This window comes from Volvox carteri (genome assembly GCF_000143455.1).
Source record: "Volvox carteri f. nagariensis unplaced genomic scaffold VOLCAscaffold_94, whole genome shotgun sequence".
In the NCBI taxonomy this organism is placed as follows: domain Eukaryota; kingdom Viridiplantae; phylum Chlorophyta; class Chlorophyceae; order Chlamydomonadales; family Volvocaceae; genus Volvox; species Volvox carteri.
The window spans coordinates 160,720-161,880 of NW_003307637.1; the positions used below are offsets into that span (position 1 = coordinate 160,720).

Sequence of the window (1,161 nt, forward strand, 5' to 3'; positions counted from 1 at the left end):
CGGCGGCGGCGTACACAGCAGCGGCGGCGGTGGCGACGCTGGCGGCGGCGGCGGCGGCGGTTGTGGTGGCGGCGGCGGCGGCGGAGGCGGCCGCGGCGAACACGGCCCGTGCTGTAGCTGCAAAGCCAGTGGCAGCCTTGACGGGACGCCAGGCAACCATCGACAAGGCTGTAGCCCGCCTTGCGGCTCCACGTGCGCCGCCTGCTGGGGGGGGTGCGAGAGCGCCGCCGGCTGCTCCGGGGCTCCTGCTGCTGCCGCTGTCCTGATCTCGCCCGCGGCGGCGACGCCGACGCCGACGGCGGTCGTCAGCTCTTCAGTCACCGCCGTCGCCGCGGGGCCATGGGGCTGCCGTATCGCCAGGAGGCCGAGCAGCTCCTCCGTGGGGTCGTCCTCCCCTTCCGAGGTTGCAGCTGCGGCGGCAGCGGCAGCGGTGGTGCCTGCCGCGGCGCTGCCGCCATGTCCTATGCTCGTGGCAGAAACCGGGCCTTCAATACACGTTGTTGCCGCTGTCGCCGCCGTCGCTGCCGCCGTCACCGTCGCCGTCGCCGTCGCCGCCACACGGGAGTGTGAGCTAAGGGTAAGCGCCAGCGCTGGAGGAAGATGTGCTAGGGGGGATTGGTGCTGCTGATGCGGTGGCGGCGCAGCGGCGGCCTTTCGGGTCGAAGTATGTCCTACTGCTGTCGTTGCCATAGCCGCCGCCGCCACTGTCACCGTCAACGTAACGGCTGCATCTCGTCCGCTTCTACACCCGACGGCAGAGCCTCCGCCGCTACCTCTGCCGCTACCTCCGCCGCTACCTCCGCCGCTACCTCCGCCGCTACCTCCGCCGCTACCTCCACCGCTACCACAGCTTGATGAACCGGCATGGTCCGCCGCCCCGGCGGCCATGGCATCACCGGCCACGGCAGGCGGTGCGGCCGCCTCCTTCTCCTGCTCTCCCTCCTCCGACTCCGCCCTCGTTACCAGCCATGTTTGCGTCTCCTCTAAAGACGCCAGCTCCTCCACCGCCGCCTCCTGCTCGTCTAACTCTCCTCCGCTTCCTTTCCTGACTTCCTGGTCTGCTTCTCCAAGCTCCTCCCCACCCTCCTCCTCCTCCTCCTCCTCTTCCTCCTCCTCTTCTCTCTCCTCCTCCCCTTCCTCTCCGTCCTCCTCCTCCTCCAC

General features: G+C 70.1%; 1 protein-coding gene across 1 annotated transcript in view; it reads right to left on the minus strand.

Annotated features, from left to right (window-relative positions):
* The window catches only part of VOLCADRAFT_108142 (uncharacterized protein), a gene marked incomplete at its 5' end in the record, with an annotated part of 24,772 nt that overhangs the window by 17,484 nt on the left and 6,127 nt on the right, over positions 1-1,161 (minus strand). The window contains one exon of the mRNA XM_002958433.1: positions 193-410. Within this exon, the coding sequence (XP_002958479.1) occupies positions 193-410 (218 nt within the window). The remainder of the gene's footprint in view (positions 1-192; positions 411-1,161) is intronic.